This window comes from Pinus tabuliformis, chromosome J (genome assembly GCF_031772625.1).
Source record: "Pinus tabuliformis cultivar Carrire ecotype Pingquan chromosome J, CPIR1, whole genome shotgun sequence".
Classification (NCBI taxonomy): Eukaryota; Viridiplantae; Streptophyta; class Pinopsida; order Pinales; family Pinaceae; genus Pinus; species Pinus tabuliformis.
The window spans coordinates 1,385,053,754-1,385,078,448 of record NC_142295.1 but is presented as its reverse complement, the minus strand read 5'-3'; the positions used below and the strand labels follow the sequence as shown (position 1 = coordinate 1,385,078,448).

General features: G+C 30.4%; 1 protein-coding gene across 1 annotated transcript; it reads right to left on the bottom strand.

Moving 5' to 3' along the window:
• Window positions 1-6,838: 6,838 nt before the first annotated feature.
• On the bottom strand, window positions 6,839-9,663 carry LOC149232521 (putative anthocyanidin reductase). Its single transcript, XM_089376503.1, has 5 exons — window positions 9,393-9,663; window positions 8,815-8,984; window positions 7,860-8,060; window positions 7,384-7,760; window positions 6,839-7,158 (listed from the first exon to the last, which is right to left on the bottom strand). Exons 1-5 carry the CDS (start codon window positions 9,532-9,534, stop codon window positions 7,017-7,019), a joined length of 1,032 nt encoding a protein of 343 aa, XP_089232629.1. The 5' UTR covers window positions 9,535-9,663; the 3' UTR covers window positions 6,839-7,016.
• Between the last annotated feature and the right edge of the window lie 15,032 nt (window positions 9,664-24,695).

The following is a 24,695-nucleotide window of genomic DNA, read 5'->3' as shown; positions in this document are numbered from 1 at the left end:
ATGCTAGATTTGTCCTTAAGATGGGTCTATATTGGTAGTTAGAAGGGACTCATTAATTTGTTTCTAATGATGAGTTAAACAAGCGTAGTCATATAAATTAAATGTCTTATAAACTCCAATAGCAATCAAAATGCTTGTGTCAAAATTTATAATGTTTCAAAATTTTACAAGTACATAAGCAATATAATAAAAAAAGTATTTAAAACTTATAATTGTCAATAAAAATTCATCGCTTTTTATCACTTCCTTTTGTAATCTTTATGAAAGGACTCATCAGACCATTTCCAATGATAAGTTAAACTAGCACATCCATATAGATTAAATGATTGATAATAGTAAACAAAAAACAAAAATACTTATTGTAATTTGTAACTCGTAAAAATTTATATAAGTAAAAAACAAAAAACTATTAGAGATCCTTAATTTTATCCATTAAATTATATATATATATATAACTCAAAATATTCTCATATGATTAAATCTAAATCATCCATAAATTTTTATTTTTAAAAAATAAAAATTCTTTTTACGCAGTAAGGCGTTCCCCTCTGAAAAGAACACCCCAACTAGCACTTTGTCAAATTTAACACCATCGATGTTATGTTAGATGATTGAAATATTATCAGTCGTGAGATAAGTTGGTTAATTGGTTGGTTAGATTAGTTAGAGTATGTTAGTTGTTGCATTTCCCAGTTAGTGAACCGGTCATTAGATGAGTTTTAGTCCACCGTAGTCCTCTTCCAAGGTATGGAATGAAGCTATTTTCCTGAATGGAGCTACCCGAAGGGGTAAAATCTCTGAAGATGCTCTATAGGATTCTGCGAAGAGCTATTAAGCTGAGCAAATCCGGAGGTGGCGTAGATCCATTAGGACCGAAGCCAAGCCAGAGGACAGGTAGATTGAGGCAAAACCATATGCTACAATTGTCTCAGCAATTTTCTATTTTCTAGTTGGATTCCATTTAGGAATCTCTGCTTACACTAGATGAAGAAAGGGCTTTTCTGCTCATTCAAGATTTTTTGGTTTTATTTTTTAGCTGCAAAATTCACAACATATTTATTGGCCTTTACTGTTTGGTATCTTTGTCGAAAACAAATCGTATCTATGTCGGAAGGAAATTGTCTCTTGTCTATCTGGGTAAGGTTTCAAATCTGCTCATACTGCCTGGTTGGACACCTTCAACAAGATTATCTACTATGTCAAACTACTTTAGTAATGGTTTCTTAAGCCTCCTTAGGGTTATGTTCATTTAGAGCATGGACTCAACAATGTGTTCTCCACATTACATTAAATAATGACAGAATTACTGATGGTTTCAAATGTATTATAGGAAACATTGAAGATTTAAATTGTCCAGATTATTCTATCAAGCACTTTACCAATAATATCTATTTCTTTCTATATATATATATATGCACTATATGTTACAAAGTCTTTACAGATTCACAAAATTATTAGCATTTCTAGCTTATTTGGAGAAATGATTTGAAAATAAACTAAAGCATGCTCTGCCATCAAGGCTACCTTTCCATCTCTCGTCTATCTGGGTAAGATTTTAAATCTGCTCATAATGCCTGTTTGGAGACCTTCAACAAGATTATCTACTTTGTCAAACTACTTTAGTAATGGTTTCTTAAGCCTCCTTGGGGTTATGTTCATTTCGAGCATGGACTCAATAGTGTGTTGTCCACATTACATTAGAGGCTGAGAAAATTACTGATGGTTTCAAATGTATTACAGGAAACATTGAAGATTTAAACTGTCCAGATTATTCTATCAAGAACTTTACCAATACATTAATTATTTTTTTCATATCTACACTATATGTTACAAATGCTTTACAGATTCAAAAAATTATTAGTATTTCTAGCTTATTCGGAGAAATGCTTTGAAAATAAACTGAAGCTTGCTCTACCACCAAGGCTACCTTTCTGTCTCTCATCTATCTGGGTAAGGTTTTAAGTCTGCTCATACTTCTTGGTTGGAGACCTTCAACAAGATTATCTACTGTGTCAAACTACTTCATTAATGGTTTCTTAAGCCTTTTTGTGGTTATGTTCATTTCGAGCATGGACTCAACAGTGTGTTGTCCACATTACATTAAAGACTAATAGAATTACTAATGGTTTCAAATGTATTACAGGAAACATTGAGGATTTAAATTGTCCAGATTATTTTGTCAAGCACTTTACCAATAAATTAATTATTTTTTTCATATTTGCACTATATGTCACAAATGCTTTACAATTCACAAAATTATTAGAATTTCTAGCTTATTCAGAGAAATGCTTTGAAAATAAACTGAAGCTTGCTCTACCAAGGCTACCAAAATCTCTTGAATTCGAAGACGACTTATTCTATTGCATAATGTAAGTTTCTCTTCCCCTAACCTCAGTTCAGTTTTCTTCAACATTGTTATCATAAAGCCAACGTTTCCAAATTATGTGCTGGTATCCTTTCTAGCATGGTAGGCTTGGCCTAAAGCCCATCTGTTCTCAAAGTTTGAAGTATAGAATTACTATTACTAGTAGTGATGTGTTGTAAGAAATTATTTGTTCTCTTCAATAATTCTCACTCTGTATATTGAATCTCAAATGGAAGACAATAATACCAACCCAATTAAGTAGGAGAAAATGCACCCAGATATAGCTGTAATGTCCATATCTGTGGTGACATAACAGAGAATGAGCAAGTGGAGGCATTTTTCTAATGGTGTTATGATCTTTTTGGTGTTTTTGTTTTTGAATTTTCGGGCATTGTTAAGACAACATTCCAGTGAAGATTTGTTTGGTGTACAAATTTATGTTGCATATCCAGACATGGTTGCACGTGTAGTGGAGCTAATTGAGTAGGAGTGTACTATTGATTTTATTGATATTATAGAGGTCATGCTATGCTTGCTGATAATTAACCCCATCTAATGATACGTTGTAACTAGCTATTTTCTGTCCAGCTCCAAGAGAAATTGTAGGCTCCCTCTATGAGAATAAATTTTTCTTTGGAGACTTCTTTATGGAAAATAAAACTTTTAAGCCATGGAATTGTAGAGAAATCTGTTTAATAGGAAGTTATTGGAAAATGTTAGGAAGCATAATCTTAGACCTTAAAAAACTCAAAAAAATTGGAAACGTTAGCAGCCTTAAATTTTGAAAAAGTTGGAAATATTGAGAGAAATCAGATATATTTGAAATAGACCAGAGTGTTAAGGATATTTATCTAGAATCTTAAGGCACTCTCTTAAGGGTAAATGACACATTGTAGGGGGTGTCAGAACTTTACCATAAAAAATAATTTTCCCTTGATTATGGTAATTTAGCTTGTGCATGAGCTATGTGCTAGATCTAATTTCACATAGTGATCATTGTCAATTTCTTTTGCTATTAGGACTAATGGAGTTTACAAAGTTTGATTTAAAAATAGTCTGTATTCAGAAGCATCATATGGAGTGGGTTTGCTTCTATATCTTGGATGGTCATAGAACATAAGTATAATTTTTCTTTAATAAGATCAAGAATCTATGTTATCAATCTTAATTTCAATCATTTGTCCCTAATGCAATAGGGACAAGCTTCCGAATGGGCATTGTTAAGACCAACATTCCAGTGAAGATTTGTTTGGTGTACAAATTTGTGTTGCATATCCAGACATGGTTGCACGTGCAGTGGAGCTAATTGAGTAGGAGTGTACTGTTGATTTTATTGATATTACAGAGGTCAGTTTATGCTTTCTAATAATGAAACCCATCTAATGATTCATTGTAACTACCTATTTTTTGTCCGGTTCCAAGAGAAATTGTAGGTTCCCTTTGTGAGAATCAATTTTTCTTTGGAGACTTCTTTATTTAAAATAAAACTTTTAAGTCATGGAATTATAGAGAAATCTATTTAATCTGGATGCAAATATACATCAGAGACTTATTCGAGGCGTTGATGGTTGCTTCCTCAAATTTCTCAACACATCGAGGCCAGTTTCAGAAGCCCTGCGAGGAAGTGGTTGGCTTAGACTCTTTGATTCTCTTTCAGCCAAAACTAGCAAAATTGTGAGAAATGAGATTGCTCTCACAAGATTTAGTAAAACTCCTAGTAGCTTCACTCTTAGAGATTAGAAAATTTCTGTAGAGCATTTCTTGCTATTGTAGTTTCTGAAAGATTTTGGTAGCCTTGGTGGCAGAGAAAGCTTCAGTTTATTTTCAAAGCATTTCTCTGAATAAGCTAGAAATGCTAATAATTTTTTGAACCCATAAATAACTTGTAACATATAGTGCAAATATGAAAAAAATAATTTATTTATGGGTAAAGTGATTTTCTGCAGAGCATTTCTTGCTATTGCAGTTTCTGAACACTCTGGTTTGTTTCAAATATATCTGATTTCTCTGAATATTTCCAACTTTTTCAGAATTTAAGGCTGCTGATGTTTCCAATTTTTTTTAGTTTTTTAAGGTCTAAGATTATGCTTCCTAACGTTTTCCAATAATTTCCTATTTTTCCCCGATACGTATCAGGAAAAATTAAGGGAGGTAGGTTTATATGGAAAACTTTTCCTAAAATGAAATGAAAATCATATACAGTAAATCGACAACTATTTTATATAAATTGAATTTTGGGTAATTGGGAATGTAATCATGCATGACATTGTGGAAACATTTTTCTATTAATAGGAACTTGTTGTGTAAACTTTTTTCTATTAACAGGAAGTTGTTAGTTTTTTTCTCTTTTAGGGAAAAAAAGGGAATTTATGTTTTGTAAACCTCGTTGGCAAATTAGACTCCAATCTCTGGTCTTCACAGTGGGAGGATTGGTTAAGGTAATGAACAATGTGGTGGGTAAATTTGAGTCATGAAAAAGTGAAAGATAGGTACATGGCCAGTATTTGTTAGCTATATAAACATATTATTTGCAAAATCAGACTAGTGGGAGGATTGGTTAAGGTAATGAACAATGTGGTGGGTAAATTTGAGTCATGAAAAAGTGAAAGCTAGGTACATGGCCAGTATTTGTTAGCTATATAAACATGTTATTGGCAATGAAAATGATATAAAACCACTCAATCAGAAACTAAATAGTTGTCAAAATATTTAAATTGAATTTTGGGTAATTGAGAATGTGGGTTATACACATGGAATATATTTAATATCCCTTTTTATTGGCAATGAAAATGATATACATCATTCAGACAATCGGAAACTAAATAGTTGTGAAAATATGTAAATTGAATTTTGGGTAATTGAGTCGGAAAATAAATAGTTGTGAAAATTTGTAAATTGAATTTTGGGTAATTGAGAACATGCGTTATACACATTGAATATATTTAATATCCCTTTTTATTTATTGTTTTAAAGTATCTTTGTTAGGTATATAAACATATTATTGGTAATGAGAATGATATAGTCAACTAGCAACTAAATAGTTGTGAAAATATGTTAATTGAATTTTGGGTAATACTAAATAGTTGTGAAAATGTGTCAATTGAATCTTGGCTAATTGAGAACATATATATTTAATATCCCTTTTTATTTATTGTTCAAAAGTATTGATAGTCGCACTTATTTAGATGTACATATTAGAGTGGGGTTGTATACCACATTTCTTTTAGAAATAAAGTATGTACTTAATAATTTATTGTCATTAATCAAAGTTATGCATTTACATGTATCATATTTTATGTCAATCTCAATTTGATGAAACATGTTGAGTTCATAATGCGTTGAAAATAGGAAAAGGCCTTAAATAAATTAAAATGAAGAAAACATTAAAAATTAAATTAAATGAAAAAATATAACTCATGAAAGAAATCTTAGTCTAGACATAAAATGCAAAGTCATACAAAGTCATTGTTATACATGTAATAGTCAAAACATTAAAAGTCATATTTCATCAACAATTAATTATGGGATTTTAAAAATAAAAATCATTTTTATGATAATTTAATTATTTAATTTATAATAATAATAATCAAGGTCATACACCTAATTGCTATTTGAGATCACCCATAGATTTGAATATTATACATAATCAACTCTCTTTTTCAATTTGAATCATAAAGATGTGTTGAGTCCAACCATATAAACATGAAGCCATAGGAAACTTTAAAATATTGTAGAAACTATTTATCGAAGACATAATATTAAAAATCATACTTCATTGTATAAAAAAGATTAAGATAAAGATTTTTATAATAATTTAATAATATAGCTTATAATAATAAGAAGAAGTTAATGTGAATTCACTCTGAAGCCATATAGTGAATTACTCTACCTTTTGCATTTGAAATTATAACATTGAATAAAAAATACATACACATTTTTTAACCTATAAGCACATTTTTAGCCATTATATTTAAGATATATTATATTTTTGGAAGTAAAAATACATTTTTTAACATATATATTTTTGACAATTAATTAATTAATTAATTGAGAAGAAAAAAATTCTAAATATAATTATATTGTAAACATTATAATTATTTATTTTTATATTTTTAAAATAACAATTAAATATGGTGTGGTCAAAACATATAGTTTGAAATTTTATAATCCATCAAAATTGGCGTATTCATCATATTGCATGCATGTAATATTTTTTCTATGCCTTACTTGCAACATGTAATGCAATTGCTAATTTAAAATACACAGCATCTATCTACGTAATCCTAATTTGAAAATCAATTAACAATTCACTCATTTCATATTCATATTAATTTACACTTCTACCTAACCCTAATTTGACAATCAAGTAACAATTCACTCATCTATCTACGTAATCCTAATTTGAAAATCAATTAACAATTCACTCATTTCATATTCATATTAATTTACACTTCTACCTAACCCTAATTTGACAATCAAGTAACAATTCACTCATTTCACATTCATATTAATTTCCACTTCGTCTTTCAAATGGTTTTTCAAAGATGAAACTTTATGTGCAACAGCTTCAACGGATTGAAGTGAAATGAACATTCTGTCTGCGATGTTATTCCCACCGATACTCATTAAACGAGTGATAGTGAAGTAATTATTAAAGAAGCAATCCCTTCGTCTTCACGTATTCAACACTATCATCCATGATCTCGTCCATCCCAAATTTGAAGGAGAAACCGCTCTCCACCAGCTTCTTCGACGAAGCGGATACCTTTGGGATCGGTGGCACATCGTCAAACCTGTACAAGCATTTCATTTCATTTCATTACTAGTGATCGTATTTAAATCCATGGTCGTAATAATATAAAAAATGCGATACACTACTGATAATGATACTCGCAGGGTAGTCACATTGCACATCGTCAAACCTGTACGAGCAATTCATTTCATTGCTAGTGATCATATTTAAATACATAGTCGTAATAATATAAAAAATGCCATACTCTACAGAGAGTCATACTCACTGGCTTGTCACATAGTACTGCGGATAGCGTTTGGATAAGTAGTCTGCCATCTGTGGGACGGATATATTGACGGCACTGCAAATGTAGCGGCCCTCTGCAGAGGGGTTCTCCATCAAGAAAATATGAGCACTGCATACGTCATCGACGTGAACCAACGAAATATGGCCGTATATCGTCTGTACCTCCTTCATAGCTTCTACGATTTGGTTGTTGCCCGTGAGAAGGGAAAGGGTCATCTCAACGGTATAGGGGACGATGTGGGTAATGGCAGATCCCGACACCAACACAGGGTTGATGCTCACCACATCCAGCCCTGGATCTTCTTTACCGTATTGCAGCGCTGCTTGTTCTGCAAGCGTCTTGGCAACGCCATATGCCTACACAATCAAGCAATAAACAACCGTCACACATTTTATTTTGTCAGCAACACAGCAACAACTGCTAAATCTTCTAACGCTTGATAATGTCTGGTATACCCAGGCAGTGGGCTTTTTGGTTCGGAGGAAATCCACGTCTGTCCAGCTTTTTTCGTCAATGTACTGATTCTGCTCCTCCGACTCGTTTATGCAAGCCGTCGCCGTAGACGATGTGACAACCACGCGCTTTACGGTTTTGGCCTTCGTGCACGACCTCAGAACATTCAGCGTTCCCTCAACTGCCGGCTTTATCACATCGTTCTACACAGCGGCAATTTCACGTTGCTAAATGTGAATGACCGATGACAGAGATTTGCCCGTCAAATACAGTTTGATTTGCTGGTCAAATATAGTTTAAAACATTATACAGAGACGGTAGTCCGTCAAATAAAGTTTGATTTGCGGGTCAAATATAGTTTAAAACATTATATAGAGATGGAATTTGGCGTGATTTGCTAGTCAAATACCGTTTAAAACATTATAAGATTGTCAAGATTATTTAAATAAAAGCAAAAAAGATAGAGAAGGTCATTGGAAAGAGAGAGGAGGATAGTGATAAAATAATACAAATAAATGATATAAAGTTGTAACTTTTTTTTATTGATCATACAAAATTTTGATATTATAATAATACAAGTTGTAGATTTTTTTATTGATCACACAAAAATTTGATATTACAATAAACTTTGTGGAGATAAAAAATATTTAACTTTTTCCAGTAAGCATTTTAAAATAACTTAAAATGGAATCACACTAAATTCGACTACGACTGAAATTGACTCTGAATTTAACTAACTAAATCTTCTTGATTAATGATTAACTTATTTTAACAAATATATGAAAACTATAAAATTTTAGCTAAATCTTCTTGATTCAATAATTAACCTATTTTAACAAATATATGAAAACTATAAAATTTGAAAAATAGTTCTGTTTTGAAATTCTACCCTGTGCAGGAATGCAGAACTGTTAATAGCATGTTGTTGGGGGCAATTGAAGGGGCGAGGATACTTACCTCGGGATCTTTGGGAGCGAAGTCGACGGGACTGGCCACATGAAAAACGGCACCACAGCCATTGATGGCAGCGTCGAAACTGCCTTCTTCGATTAGATCTGCTCTGAAGAGCTTGAGCTTCTCCCCACCTTCTGAAATGTCCAGGAGATGCTTCACCTTTGCCTTGTTCTCTGAAATAAGTTAACTTTGTCATGAAATAATTTTGGGGCCAGAAATTTTGATCGAAGTTTCATTATTAATGTTCAGAGCAGTTTTACCCAATATTAAACAAATGCAAAAATAGCAGTTTTGGGATGATGAAGAAATAAATCAAAATTTGTATGTGCGAAATCTCTAGCTTATATAATTTCTAATGGCCACATTCTAATAACTTTACCTTTTATTTTTATTTTTAATTTTACAGCATGATTCAATGGCTCCCCAATTTTACAGTGCTTAAATGGCTTCCCAATTTTACAGTGCTTAAATAGATGAAAAGAGGCAATTTTTGGAATAAAAGGAGGCTGAGATTGAAATTACCTGGATCGCGCACTGTAGCATGCTGAGATTGAATAAAAGGAGGCTGAGATTGAAATTACCTGGATCGCGCACTGTAGCATGGACAGTGTAGCCCTTCTCGAGTAAACGCTTGACTAACCAGGAGGCAATGAAACCTGTCGCTCCCGTCACGCAGACGATCGTTGCAGGACAATCTTTACCATTCACGGTTGCAGCGGCCATGTTGAGGAGATTGTTTGTTTCAAAGTGTTAGAGAGGATGAGAAGTAGAGGCCGTGATGTGTTTGTTTAAAAAGGGTTGTTTATAATGAGATTTTTTGGAAGTTTTTCTAGTGGGTTTTTCTTGTCAAAATCAATTTATTGGAATTGCAAGTTTGATAGCTAGTTTCTGCACAATCAAAGAGTTCCAGGGATTTTTCAGGGTGCTGAATCCAAATATTGAGTTAAAAAACCATTTTAACTGCAACAAATCAAGATTTAAGCTCAATTTCTTCTGCTGAATTCCATCACCAAAATCTCCAAAAAAATCACATTATAAACAACTCCGTTTAAAAAGCCCAGAAAATTAAGATGGTGGACATAAAATATTCGTTTGGAAGAAGCTGATTCATGTGTTTGAATTATTAGTCCAATCTTTTCTGTTTTCCTGTGTCTGAATTGAAACTGGAACCCGCTGTAGCGTGGACGTGACTCAGTGCGTGGCTGAAGTTGGTACATTATTGTTGGGAATATTATTTTATTATTTTAATTTATTGCTAGAGATTTCTCGAAAAGAATGTAATAAATTTTTTAACTGTTAATAATTGAATGAATAGATGATTGGTTTTATTAAATAAGTAAAATACAAAATTTGAAATTTATTTTAGAAATTGTTATGTTTTTTCTTTATTTTATAAAGAGAAATAGTATTTATACTTTTTCTTGGGGTTTATTATGGGCTTTCTTTATATATTTTTAACATGTTTCTGTGTATATATTTTTAACATATAAGGATTTTTTTTTAATATAAAATAAATTTATATTTTTTAATAATATAAAATAGATTATTAAATAAGTGTTTTGATGTTTATTATTTTTAATTAATTATTTAATTTATTTAATTCGCTCTTTTATATCTAGATAGACCCCAGATGGATGGGCGGTAGGCATTTCTATATCTATATAGACCCCACATGGATGTGTCAGACGTTGATTTTTATATTGAGCCCTGAGCGAATATGCTTCGTCTGATAGGCATCTCATGCTTTTTCTTATGGGCGTCTCTATATTGAGACCAATGGATGTGCCGACGTTGATTTTTAATTTTTTAATATATTTTTTAAATATGTACGGCCGCGATTGAGCCCTGACTTCGTCTGAGTGGCAGATCCACCGACGAGGAATTAGATTTAATTTTATTTAAAAATAAAATTTATTTAAAATATTTAAATTTTAATTATATAATTATATTTTTATTAAAAAATATATTTAAATTAAAAAAATCAACCATACACCACGGTAGGTGCCGCGTGTTGGATGTGTCATCAGCGACCGAAGAGTAGCCACTAACGAAATATTGAATAATTTAACAGATAACAGATAATAAAATAAAGTTTGATTTAATATATATATATATATATATATATATATATATATATTATAGTTTAGTTTGATGTTTTTTAATTTAATTTAGTAGATTTATATTTTATAATAAATTTTAATTATAAAATTTGTGTTTGATATAAGTTAATTTTTTAATTTAATGTTATTTGTATTTTTTAAATCACAAAAATATAATATCTAGTGTTTTGTTAAGACATTTTTTGATATAAAGGTTCAATTCTTTACCTTGATTGGGATGATATATTGGACATGATGAAGATGTAAGACATTTTTTATATGAAACAAGCGGTTCAATTCCCTACCCTAATTGGGATGATATATTGGACATGATGAAGATGTAGTCTTGCCAAACTTACAACAAAATAGATAAAAAACTAAAAGATATATTATATTTAAAAACTAAAATATAAATTTAATATTGAAATAATATTTATTAATTATATTAGCCCCAAGGGATAGCTCAGCTACCTCGCCTATCAGGAGGTCACAGGGTCAAATCTCTTCGACGCCCTTGGAGTTAGGCCTTGCTAGTTTGACCAACAGTATTCGTGAACCACCCTTACAAAAATATTTATTAATTATATTAATAAAAAGAAAAAATAAAATGCTATATATTAAAATGACATTTAACTTTATTTTTTAAGATAAATTAACATTTAATTGAATTATGATATAAATTATAATTATTATTAAAATTGTTTTTTATTTTAAATTAAATTAATTTTTTTTCCTTTAAAATTAAAATTATGATAATTATTTAAATTAAAATTATGATAATTATTTCAAAAACATTTTAATATTATAAAAATCCTTATTATAGTTATATTATCATAATATTTATTATAATTATTATTTTCTCAAATATTTACTAATAGTGTTAATAAAAAAATCAACAATAAAATGCTACATCTTAAAAAACATTTAATTTCAAATTTATTTTAATTATAAAATAATATTTAATTTCAAATTTATTTTAATTAAAATAATTAAATGTTAAAAATTAAACTAAAACTAAATATAAATTTAATTTGGACAATATTCCAATAATATTTATTAATATGAGTAGTATAAAATCAACAATAAAATGTTATATTTTTGAAATAATATTTATTTATATTATTAGCAAAATATCAACAATAAAATGCTATATCTTAAAATAACATTTAACTTTAAATTGATTTTAAGAAAAAATAACATTTAATTAAATTAGATATAAATTATAATTATTATAATTATTTATATAAAACAAAAAAAATGATTTTATTTTGTTTTTTATTATTTTTTCTTTAAAATTAAAAGTATACTAATTATTAAAATTATAATATTTATTTCAAAATTATTTTAATAATTATAAAAATTAATACTATAGTTATATATCACAATATTTTTTATAATTATTATTTTCTTATTTAATTTTATAAATATTATAAAATTATAATATTATGTTTTTGGAATATGAATTCTTATATTAATAAATTTAAGCAGTTGATATAATAAACACAAGGGAATAATATTAAACTCAATAGATTAATATTATAAACCCTAAAGTAAATATGCTTGATCATGGTTGACCATGGTTGATTTTCATATTGGGAGAATCCTTGTCGCAATGTGACATTGGACAATGGTTAACCATGGTTGACCATGATTGATTTTCATATCGATAGAATCTTTGTTCCAATGTGACGTTGGACCATGATTGACCATGGTTGATTTTCATATTGAGACAATCTTTATCACAATGTGAAGTTGGACCATCATTGACCATGTTTGATTTTCATATTGAGACAATCTTTGTCACAATGCAACGTTGGATAATTGTTGACCATAATTGACCTTGGGAATAATAATCCCTAAGGGATTATAAACCCAAGGGAATAACGATGATGATGATGACAATGATGATGATGATTAACGTCATCTAAGACCAATGTGGTCTATAAGACGTTACATGATTTTCATATTGAGACAATCCTTGTCACGATGCAATGTTGGACCATGGTTGACCATGATTGAATTTCATATCGAGACAATATTTGTCACAATGCGATGTTGGACCATGGTTGACCATGATTGATATTATAAACCCAAGGGATTAATATTAAAAACTCAAGAGATTATAAACCCAAGGGATTAATACTAAAAACTGAAGAGATTATAAACCCAAGGTATGTAAATCCTAAGAGAAATATTATAAACCATAAAATAATTGGCATTGGACCATGGTTGACCATAATTGACCATGGTGGACAATGTTTGACCAATGTTGACCATGGCTGACCATGGTTGATGATGGTTGAAAATGGTTGGCAAGGGTTTATATACCTTGGATTTATATTATTCCCTTTGGTTTAATATCATTCCCTTGGGTTTTTAATATTAATCCCTTGGGTTTATAATATCAATCATGGTCAACAATGTTCAACCATGGTCCAATGCCACATTGTGACAAAGATTGTCTCGATATGAAATTCAATCATGGATAACCATGGTCCAACGTTGCATTTTGACAAGGATTGTATCAATATGAAAATCAACAATGTTCAACCATGGTTATTTTAAGGTTTATAATATTTATCATAGGGTTTATATATCTTGGGTTTAAAATATTAATCCCTTGTATTTAATATTAGTCCCTTGGGTTTATAATCTGTTGGAGTTTTAATATTAATCCCTTGGGCTTATAATATCAATCCCTTGGATTTATTAATTTAAGAGTTCATATTCCATGGTCACATTGTGACAAAGATTGTCTCAATATGAAAATCAATCATTGTCAACCATAGTCAATCATGGTCAACCATAGTAAAAAACCATGGTCACATTGTGGAAAAGATTGTCTCATGGTCTAATGACACATTGTGACAACCATGGTCCAACGTCACATTGTGACAAATATTGTCTCTATATGAAAATCAACCATGGTAAACCATGGTCGACCATGGTCCAATGTCTCATTATGACAAATATTGTCATGATATGAACCTCAATCGTGGTCAACCATGGTCCAACATCCCATTGTGACAAAGATGGCCTCAATATGAAAATAAACCATGGTCAACCATGTTTATTTTAGGATTTATAATATTTACCTTAGAGTTTACATACCTTGGATTTATATTATTCTCTTTGGTTTAATATTATTCCTTTGGGTTTATAATCCCTTGGGATTTTAGTAATGATCCATTGGATTTATAATATCAATTATTGTCAACCATGGTTCAACACCAGATTGTGACAAAGATTGTCTAAATATGAAAATCAACCATGGTTCAACGTCACATTGTGACAAAGATTGTCTCAATAAGAAAATGAATCATGGTAAACCATGTTTATTTTATGGTTTATAATATTTATCTTAGATATATACCTTGGGTTTATAATATTAATCCCTTGGGTTTAATATTATTCCCTTGGGTTTATAATCCCTTGGAGTTTTAGTATTAATCCCTTGGGTTTATAATACCAATCCCTTAGGTTTATTAGTTTAAGGGTTCATATTCCATGGTCACAATGTGACAAAGATTATCTCAATATGAAAATAAATCATCGTCAACCATAGTCAATAACCATGGTCACATTGTGACAAAGTTTGTCTCATGGTCCAATGTCACATTGTGACAACCATGGTCAACCATGGTCCAACGTCACAGTATGACAAAGATTTTCTCTATATGAAAATCAACCATGCTCCAACGTCTCTCTCATTGTGACAAAGGTTTTCTGGATATGAACCTCAATCACGGTCAACCATGGTCCAATGTCCCATTGTGACAAAGATTGTCTCAATATGAAAATCAACCATGGTAAACATGGCCAACCATGTTTATATTAGACTTTATAATATTTATCTTAGGGTTTATATACCTTGGATTTATATTATTCCCTTTGGTTTAATATTATTCCTTTGGGTTTAGAATCCCTTGGGTTTTTAGTAATGATCCATTGGGTTTATAATATCAATTATGGTCAACCATGGTCCAACGTCGCATTGTGAAAAAGATTTTATAAATATGAAAATCAACCTTTGTCAACCATAGTGCAACATCGCATTATGATAAAGATTGTGTTTCTATGAAAATGAATCATGGTCAACCATGTTTATTTTAGGGTTTATAATATTAATCCCTTAGGTTTAATATCATTCCCTTGGGTTTATAATCCCTTGGAGTTTTAGCATCCCTTGGGTTTATTATTCCCTTGGTTTACAATATCAATCTCTTAACTTTATTAATCTAAGGGCTCATATTCCTAGGGTATAGTATTGTTCACAAGGTTTACATTATTAATGCCATAGTTTAATATAAATCCATTTGGTTCTTAATCATGGTAAACCATGCTCCAATGTCACATTGTGTCAAACATTGTCTCACTATGAAAGTTAGTCGTGCTCAACCATTGTTAACTATCATCAACCATGGTCAATCATGGACAAAATTAGTCATACATGGTCGACCATGGTCAATTATGGTCAGCCATGGTCCAGAGCCATTTATTTTAGGGTTGATAATATTTATCTTAGGGTTTATATACCTTGGGTTTATATTATTCCCTTGAGTTTAATATTATTCCCTTGGGTTTATAATCCTATTGGCTTTATTATTCTCATGGACAATTATGGTCAAGAATTTTCCAATGTTGCATTGTTACCAAGATTGTCTCAATATGAAAATCCACCATGGTCCAATGTCGCATTGTGAAAAAGATTCTCTTGATATGAAAATCAATCATGGTCAACCAGGGTCCAACATCACATTGTGACAAGGACTATCTCAATATGAAAATCAACCATGGTCGACCATGTTTATTTTAGGTTTATAATATTTATATTAGGGTTTATATACCTTGGGTTTATAATATTAATCCCTTGGGTTTAATATTATTCCCTTCGGTTCATAATCCCTTGGGGCCTTAGTATTAATCCCATGGGTTCATTATTCCCTTGCGTTTATAATATCAATCCCTTCGGTTTATTAATGTAAGGGTTAATATTCCTAGAGTATAATATTATTGATAGGGTTTATAATATTAATCCTAAGGTTTAATATAAATCCCTTGGGTTTATAATCATTGTCAACATGGTCCAATGTCACATTGTAACAAATATTGTCTCAACCATGTTTATTTTAGGGTTTATATACCTCGGATTTATAATATTAATCGTGTGGGTTTAATATTAATCACTTGGGTTTATAGTCCCTTGGAGTTTTAGTATTAATCCCTTGGGTTTATCATATCAATCCCTTTGGTTTATTAATGTAAGGGTTCATATTACTAGGGTATAATATTATACATAGGGTTTATAATAGTAATCCTATGGTTTAATATAAATCACTTGGGTTTATAATCATGGTCAACCATGCTCCAACATCACATTGTCACAAATATAGTCTCAATATGAAAATCAACCATTCTTAATCATTGTCCACCATCATTGACCATGGTTAGTGATCGTCAACAATTGTCAAAAATGATTGACCATGGTCAATTATGGTCAACCATGGTCTTAAGCCATTTATTTTAGGTTTTATATACCTTGGGTTTATATTATCAACTTGGGTTTAATATTATTCCCTTGTGTTTATAATTCCTTCAGGTTTATTATTCCCATGGTCAATTATGGTCAATCATTGTCCAACGTCTCATTGTGAGAAAGATTGTCTCAATATGAAATCAACCATGATCCAATATCGCATTATGACAAGGATTCTCTTGATATGAAATCAATCATGGTCAACCATGGTCCAACATCGCATTGTGACAAGGATTATCTCAATATGAAACTTAATCATGGTCAACCATGGTCAACCATGCTTATTTTAGGGTTTAATATATAATAATATATTCATATGTTGAATTGTGGAAAATATTATCTCAATATGAAAATCAACCATAGTAAAAGATGGTTAAACATATTTATTTTAGGGTTTATATACCTTGGTTTATAATATTTATACCTTGGGTTTAATATTATTCCCTTGGGCTTTTAATATTAATCCCTAGTGTTTATTATTCCCTTGGGTTTATAATATCAATCCCTTGGGTTTATTAATCTAAGCGTTCATATTCCTAGGGTATAAAATTTTTCATAGGGTTTATAATATTAATCTTTGGCCTTAATATAAATCCATTGGGTTTATATTCATGGTCAACCATCGTCCAACGTCACATTGTGACACATATTTTCTCAAAATGAAAATCAACCATGGTCCAAAGTCACATTGTTACAAAGATTCTCTCCATATGGAAATCAGTCATGGTCCAACATGGTCCAATGTCGCATTGTGACAAATATTGTCTCAATATGAAATCAACCATCGTCTACCATGATTGCCTTAGGGTTTATAATATTTATCTTAGGGTTTATATACCTTCATTTTATATTATTGATCCCTTGGGTTTAATGTTATTTCCTTAGGTTTATAATCCCTTAGGTTTTTAGCATAAATCCATTAGTTTTATTATTCTCTTTCTAACTTATATTATTCCCTTTGGTTTAATATTATTCCTTTGGGTTTATGATCCCTTAGGTTTCTAGTAATGATCCCTTGGGTTAATAATATCAATTATTACCAACCATGGTCCAACATTACATTATGACAAAGATTGTCTTGATATGAAAATGAATCATGGTGAGCCATGTTTATTTTAGGTTTTATAGTATTTATCTTAGATATATACCTTGGGTTTATAATATTAATCCCTTGGGTTCAATATTATTCCCTTGGGTTTATAATCCCTTGGAGTTTTAGTAATAATCCCTTGGGTTTATAATACCAATCCCTTGGGTTTATTAATTTAAGAGTTCATATTCCATGGTCACATTGTGACAAAGATTGTATCAATACGAAAATCAATCATGGGAAATCATGGTCAACCATAGTCAATAACCATGGTCACATTGTGACAAAGCTTATCTCATGGTCCAACGTCACATTGTGACAACCATGGTTAACCAATGCCCAACGTCACATTGTGACAAAGATTGTCTCTATATGAAAATCAACCATGGTTGACCATTGTCCAACATCTCTCTCATTACGACAAAGATTGTCTGAATATGAATCTCAATCATGGTCAACCATGGTCCAATGTTCCATTGTGACAAAGATTATCTCAATATGAAAATAAACCATGGTAAACATGGTCAACTATGTTTATTTTAGGGTTTATAATATTTATCTTAGTCTTTATATACATGGGATTTATATTATACTCTTTGGTTTAATATTATTCCTTTGGATTTAGAATCCCTTGGGTTTTTAGTAATGATCTCTTGGATTTATAATATCAATTATGGTCAACCATGGTCCAACGTCACATTGTGACAAAGATTGTCTATATATGAAAATCAACCATGATCAACCATGGTCCAATGTCGCAATGTGGCAAACATTGTCTTGATATGAAAGTGAATCATGGTAAACCATGTTTATTTTAGGGTTTATAATATTTATCTTAGATATATATCTTGGGTTTATAATATTAATCCTTTAGGTTTAATATTATTCCCTTGGGTTTATAATCCCTTGGTCTTTTAGCATTAACCCCTTGGTTTTATTATTCCCTTCAGTTTATAATATCAATCCCTTCACTTTATTAATCTAAGGGTTCATATTCCTAGGGTATAATATTATTAACAAGGTTTATATTATTAATCCTACAGTTTAATATAAATCCATTTGGTTTATAATCATGGTCAACCATGCTCCAATGTCACATTGTGACAAACATTATCTCAATATGAAAGTCAACCATGGTCAATCATGGTCAACATTAGTCAAACATGGTCGACCATGGTCCATTATGGTCAACCATGGTCCAATGCTATTTACTTTAGGGTTGATAATATTTATCTTAGGGTTTATATACCTTGGGTTTTTATTATTCTCTTGGGCTTGATATTATTCCCTTGGGTTTATAATCTCTTCGGGTTTATTATTCCCATGGTCAATTATGGTCAACCATCGTCCAAGGATGCATTGTGAAAAAGATTGTCCCAATATGAAAATCAACCATGGTCAACCATGGTCAATTATCATCTACCATAATTGTTTTAGGGTTTATAATATTTATCTTATGGTTTATATACCTTGAATTTATATTATTGATCCCTTGGATTTGTTAATAATAATTAATAATAATTAGTATTATTAAATAATTAATAATAATAATAATAATTATTATTAAATAATAATAATAATAATAATTATTATTATTATTAAATAATAATAATTATTTTTCTTAAATAATAAATTATTTTTACTATTATTATTTCTTAAATTATTTTTATTATTAAATAATTATAACTTTTCTCAGGAAATCACATTGACAACTTACGGTTGACATGTTTCGAACCTCTATCGAGGTTCATTATTAGGACAAATATTTCATCATCATCTTTGTCCCGGCGATGAACCTAAGTAGAGGTTCGAAACTCGTTGACACTAAGTTGTCAATGTGATTTTTCAAGAAGATTTTTCTTAAATCATGAATCACAAAAGCCTCCAATCTGAAATTATTATTAAATAATTATATTTTAAACAATTATTATTAATAGTTATTAAAATATATTTTTACTTATGGATATCTTTATTTATATTTATTAATAATAGTTTAAATTATTATTATTTATTAATAATATTTTTATTTATAATTATTAAAATAATTGTTTTTATTAATAGTTTTTATAATTATTATTTTAATAATATTAATATTTATTATTGAGATAATTATTATTTATATTATTTATTAATAATAATATTAATTATTATTAATAATATTAATATTGATTTTTAATATTTAATGTGGTCGATATTCATATTAATATTTAATATGATATAAGTCTATCGGTGTATATCAACCACATTAAATTAATTAAATTTGATTGTGCTAGTAAATAACATTAACTATCTTTAAAATTATATACAATAATAAACTGTTGTATGACACAATTTCTCCGCAAAATTCTATTCTGAATTAAGACGAGAAGGATTACCATGGAGATTTTGTTAGTATAATACAATGACGGACAAAGATAAATAGGAGTTAAAAACCATCTTTGCAACCAAAGAAGTTGTTTTAGCAGTGTATGTAAGTAGACGCAAACCTATTATGTGTGGATTTTGATATCTTTATTAATTAGGAAATATTGAATTGAATTGAATTATAAATTTTAGAAATATTTTAGAAATTCTTGAAACTAATTGTTTACTTTCCATTTCAAAATATTACTAAAATTTGTATAAATATCTATTTAGTATATTTGTTCTAAACACAATTATTTTTGAGTTGCATGTGTAGTTGGGGAGGTGGATTGAGTTTTCCTTGAATGCCTCATGTTAGTGTTGCAAAGCACCTAGAGAGATGGTGGTGTCTAAAGACACCGTTGTTTGTTCTAGTGGCCACCTAAACAATTTGCCATTGATTTACCATCCTTTAAATAGGATTCACTGGATATGAATACCATTGGAAAAACCATAGATGCCCATAAAAAAGGAGCCCAAAACCACAGGTAACTTGATCGAGCCAACTTTACTAGAACAACCCTAATAATGCCCCCCTTAAACTTGACTCCGAGAGATTGACTTGGTCCCATCCATTTTTTTGTTGAAATCCATATAAAATAATTTCCATTTACTAGAGTACATGGGTAACTAGTTGTTGTATCTACCAGTTATCTAGGATACCTTATCGCATACATGGTTTAACAACCATCTCATCCTTGTTTTCACATTCCCCCCTCAAGCCATGATACTAGTACATTTTCCACCATGGTACCTCCCTAAGTGGTCTATTCCACAGCTTGATAACTCCATGTGCCACTTGCATTGCATGTATTCCTGAGCAAGCTCTTAAGGCCTTACAACTATGTGTGCTCCTATGCAACATGTCTGCCTAAACATAGGTCTTATAACTTCTTAGGGAAATTCCTTCTTTGGACCAAAAACCATAGGGTATTCACTCATTAAACAGTGTCTCCTTCATTAAGCATCAACACTCTTTACTATATCTTTGTTTATCTAAACCATCTTCGTTCTTTCCATCCATATGACCACTCTCTCAGATCTATTACCTTGCTTGATTCTATGGCACACCAAATTTGAACTATTAACATGCAATAATAAGGGAAAAAACATAATCATTTTTTACACAGACCATGGGAAAAACCATATATTCCCATAAACTTGGAGCCCAAAAACAATAGGTAACTTAACTGAGTCAAATTTTTTAGAACCCTAACACCTCAAAGAAGAACTTTGTGTTGTTGAGACCTCACTATGGTGTAGAGATGAATTCCTAATCGATCTATTGGAATGGATTGAGAGCCTCTCTTGTTTGATGTGGATCAGTTGATTCAACGAAGAGAATCCACAATCGACTAAGGATGCAATAAAATTATCTCTGGCAATCTCAATGATAAAGATAGGCTTCCATATGCTAAATAAAGTTTCCCATGATCTGCTAGAGAGCTACGGATCAAAAGAGCAATCGATCAAAGGAAGTAAACACCATGAAAGTTGTTTCCATCTCTTGCAAATGCGGCACAACAAAATTTATCCAAGAATTGGTAAATGGTAAAGGCATCGTTAATGTATTATCGGAAATAATTACACATCTATTTCATTTGGAGTAATATATATAAATTTGATGTTGAGAATCGAAAGAATTGAAGAAATTTCACATTTTTCATTTTAAGCAACATGTTACTTGGTAAACTTGACCTAGTGAAAACCAAACCAATTCAAGTGATCTAGGCTTCTATAAAGTGTCACTAAGTCTACAGGTAGGGGGGTTTTAAGATAATATTGAGGATAATTTTTTAGTCAATTGTATTAACATGAGACAAAAATGAGCTTATGTATTGTCTTAAATACTGCCTTTAAGCGAGCATCTCAAATTATTGTCTTAAAAAATTGTCTAAATAAAGACAATATCGAACACACATATTACTATTGTCTGTATAAAAGAGATATAGAACAGATGAATTATTGTCTCTTAAAAGACAATTTCATTTGTCTCTCCAAAGACAAATTCGTTTTTGTCTCTCTAGAGACAATCGCTGAGATTAAAAAATCTCTATAGAGACTATATATCCTTAATTCCAATTATTTCTCTCTAGAGATGATATGAAAAAATATATTAAAAATAAATAAATTATTTTAATTGTTCTTTTTAGGTGCTTTGAACATTGAAATTTCTCAAATAGTTATTTTAATTACCCCAAATCTCTGTTCTTTATGGTAAAAAGAGAATAGATTCCAATATTTTTTAAAACATACAACAATGTCTTTTTAAATATCAATGAAAAAACAATTTCTAAAACTTAACAATTATGGAAAGCAACCTTGAAAGTGATAAGGTAGCACACTTATATTTGCTGAAAATACATTCATATCATTGAAATTGAACATGCAATATCCTTAATTGTAACTTCATTTCATGACATATTATGAGGCAAAAGATAAGTGTTCAATATTTTTCTATCCTACAACAGTCTTTACTCTCTAACATAAAAATCCAAAAGCTTAAATCACATTAAATGGTGGAAAATTAAATCATATACAGTGGTTAGCTCCATAATCTCAATACCCTTCATATAGTTGGAATTGGCTTCCTTCAAAAAACCAAATTCTAAGAATGTATATGCATTTGAATCTACAGTTGATTAGCAATGTTGGCTTGATGAATTTGTAGTTGAATCTATATTTATTCATTTCAGATATAGAGGGGCTCTACCTCTGTATCCCACTCCTTAGTTACAACTCAAGTATTTAGAGATTCTACAAATACTTATTCCCAGACATTTAATATGACCATGCATATTTATCTTATTTTCATTTTCACTTTTCACCTCCAAGCGAGACCTGTTTTCCAACTTTTGAATCCTAGTAAAGCTCCATATTATTATTGTTGCATCTTTGTCTTCCCCCAGGAAAAAGAAAGAATATTTAAGAATATTTGTTTTTCTTGTGAACTCAGAGAGTCATAGTTTATTCTAAGCCTCTTTTATGCCTCTGCAAGTAGATGGTTTTCAAGTAAATTAAGTTGATCTCACCAAAAAGATTCATCTTCTCCACAAATAAGCACCCCCAATACTTTCACTGATAAGGGAAATCCATCACATCCTTCCAAGAATCAATTTAAAATATATTCAAACCATAGGAGTGGTCATGGGAGATATAAAGCATGGAAGCTAAAAAATTGAGAGAGGTTTATAACAAAAATATGCAACAATTGCCAAGAATGCTACTTTGACACCCCAATTGTTGCTCATGCTAAATACAAATTGTCCATCTAGATCTCATGTCTGCATTCAAGTAATGCAATAAGTAAAATATGCACATAACAATAATGGTTTGAATTTCGAGGGCTTTGGTTCTCTTATGTCTTAAAACATGGGAAACAACATTAGATATTAGCACTGCAGTTTGCTTCAAATACTTAGATATTAACATTGCATTGCATATTGGAGCATCCAAATAAAACAAAACAAACATTTTAGAAATGCATATTTCGATTCCACCTTATGTAGCACAACTATTTCCAAATAGGAAATGGAAACAAACAAGTGTAAGAACCCTTACGTAAGGCATAACTAAAATACTTAATCAAATTGGGTAGCAGTGTTAGTGTCCAAATCTAGGGTGTCTCATGTCTGAAGCTCTTTGATTTTATGATGTGAGTAGGGTTTGCAGAATGATTGTTGGAAACCCTAACCCTGACAATGCTCCATATTAAACATGATCGATGCCATAAAGTTTTGCTCAATTTTGAGTAAAAGATTCTTGTCAAAATTATTGAGCAAGAAAAAAGTTATATTATAATTTATTTCATGTAAATAAATAATCAATTTAATTTTTTTTTTATATTGATAATACAATTATTTTCATTTGATTGGAAATTTTTAGAAAATTGTAAAATATGATATATAGGAGCAAGATCAATAATTTGATCCCTATTTTATTTATGAGATTTTAAAATATTCCCAAAGTTTATAATTGAGCTAACTTCACAACTATAATAATAATAAAATATTTGAAAAATGTATTTCTCACTAAAAAATTCATTACGATAAGTTAAGTTAGCATAGCCATATAAATTAAATGGTTGATAAACTCCTATAGAAATACAAATATTTATGTGTCAAATTTTATAATATTACGAAAAATTATAATTAAGTCAATCTCACAATCATAATAATATAAAAATATTTGAAACACGTAATTGTCACTAAAATATTCATCACTTTTGATCACTTTTGTTCTAATTAGGAAGACAGATTTATCAAGTTGTTTCCAATGATAAGTTAAACTAGCATAGCCATATAAAATAAATGGTTGATACACTTAAATATCAGATAACAATCAAAATATTTATGTAATTTGTAATTTTGATAATTTGTAACACTAGAAATTTGGACCTCCAAGACCAAAGGGTGTGCCAAGAGGGAAGCCTCTTAGACCAAAAGGTTGACCAAAATAGCTAGTACCCCAAGGATAAAACCCATTACTAAGGAAATGTTGGGTGTGGAGCCTGATTATCTTTTGTATTGAAAGGTATCGTCACATTAGACCCCAGCTCATAATGGGGTGGCAACGCCGCCCGTAAAATATACCCTACAGGGGGGTTCGAGGGGGGGTGGCTATGACCTTTGGGTGCCCCCCCGATGGGGGGAACAGGGGCAGTGACCTTGAAGCTAAAAATAGATGTAAAATTTCCTTGTAAAATTTTGTAATTTCATAGTCAATCTGGGCTATTCATTAGGCGGAGATCTGACGG